The sequence below is a fragment of the Salvia hispanica genome, chromosome 1, assembly GCF_029641045.1.
Source record: "Salvia hispanica isolate PSC_SH4W2 chromosome 1, Shi_PSC_v1, whole genome shotgun sequence".
Lineage (NCBI taxonomy): Eukaryota > Viridiplantae > Streptophyta > Magnoliopsida > Lamiales > Lamiaceae > Salvia > Salvia hispanica.
The window spans coordinates 67,868,685-67,870,211 of NC_142692.1; the positions used below are offsets into that span (position 1 = coordinate 67,868,685).

General features: G+C 56.6%; 1 protein-coding gene across 1 annotated transcript; it reads right to left on the minus strand.

Moving 5' to 3' along the window:
• Positions 1-213: 213 nt before the first annotated feature.
• LOC148934457 (protein EXORDIUM-like 2) lies at positions 214-1,325 on the minus strand. Its single transcript, XM_089057983.1, has one exon. The coding sequence runs from the start codon at positions 1,310-1,312 to the stop codon at positions 395-397; it is 918 nt and encodes a 305-aa protein (XP_088914109.1). The 5' UTR covers positions 1,313-1,325; the 3' UTR covers positions 214-394.
• Between the last annotated feature and the right edge of the window lie 202 nt (positions 1,326-1,527).

A 1,527-nucleotide genomic window follows, 5' to 3' on the forward strand; every position in this document is an offset into this window, starting at 1 on the left:
CCACCAACTCATTCCTATTCACATTTTATTGTAAAACTAATACTTTAAAAATAGGTCTCACGTCTCACCAACTTTTTCAACTCACTTTTTATTACATTTCTTAAAATCCGTGACGGGTCAAAGTGGGACTATCTTTGTGGGACGGAGGGAGTATAATTTAAGTATAATTTTCATAAGTCAACAAATGTACGACCACAAAACGACAACTAAAAATAGATGGAGAATTGACATGATTTGTCTCTAATATTTCATCGACATAATTTTACACTGACCTCAAATTGAGCTCATCTTTATTAACCATAAAACATTTATTTCTTCTCCGATTTGACACGACAACAGATTTACAATGTACAACACCCGTACCCCAAAGTACAACCCCATATCCACAAAACACTCACACCACCGTAGAGCACCGTGAAGTCCGCGGGTCCCACATCGCCGGCAGCAAAAACCTCCGCCCATTCACCCCATGCGCATTATAGCTCCCCCCCGTCGCCTCATCCTTCATCACCTCCCCGGCGTAGCCCGGGTACGCCCCCTTCCCGAACACCCCCGCGCACGCCGTCACCGCCTCCAGCGGCGCCGCCGCGGAGCCCTGGTAGTACCCGTCGCCGAACGGATTCGTCACCGCCCCCGCCAGCACCGCCGCCAGGCTCACCACCATCCCGTCCGCCGCCGCGTCGCCGTTCGGCGCCACCAGCGGCGGCCCCTGCGGGCCGTACGCCGGCCGCTCGAACGGCCACGCGCAGTAGCCGGGGCACTGGGCCCCGGCATCGCCCACCCAGGCGTACACGAACCGGCCCGGCCCACGGGTCGACAAAGAACCGTGGGTCCCGCACCGGTTCGTGCAGAACCCGTCCACGCGGACGTCGTCCGCAGTCAGGACGACGCTGACCGCGCTGCTGCTGTCAGTCTGGCTGCGGCTGCTGAAATCAGCCTCAGCAGCCAGACTGACAATTTGGGAAGTCCTGAGTGACTTCCCAATTGAGTAGCTGTCCTCAAGGATTTGTCTGGCGACAGCTACAGAGGAGGCGCCGACGCCTCTGTACCTCTCCGTCTTCCTCCACCACGAGGAGGCGGAGGGGGCGGGGGTATTCGTCGAGTTGAGGGATTCGAGGAAGTCGACGATGATGGAGCGGCGGGCGGGGGTGAAGGCGCCGTACCAGAGGAGGTTGACGGTGACGGTGCCCCTGAGGAGGGGGCCGTGGTGGTATTTGAGCGGCGGCGGCTGCTCCACCACGAGGGCGGCGGTGGAAGGGGAGGGGAAGAGGAGGAGGAGGAGAGGGGTAAGATAGTAAATTGATGGTGCCATGGTTTTTTGATATTTTGATGAGTTTGGAGAGGGAGGGAAGGTGGTATTTATATAGGGGAAAGGGGAGGGGAAGGGTGGGGATTGTGGGGACACGTGGGGTGATATGAGTGGATGGGGAATATGTGCCACGGTGGCAGCTTTTTCTGGATGACGTGGGAGGTATGGTGCGGATGATGTTGACGTTCGTGTTTCTGTTTGTGTGTGGGTTTGCGCCT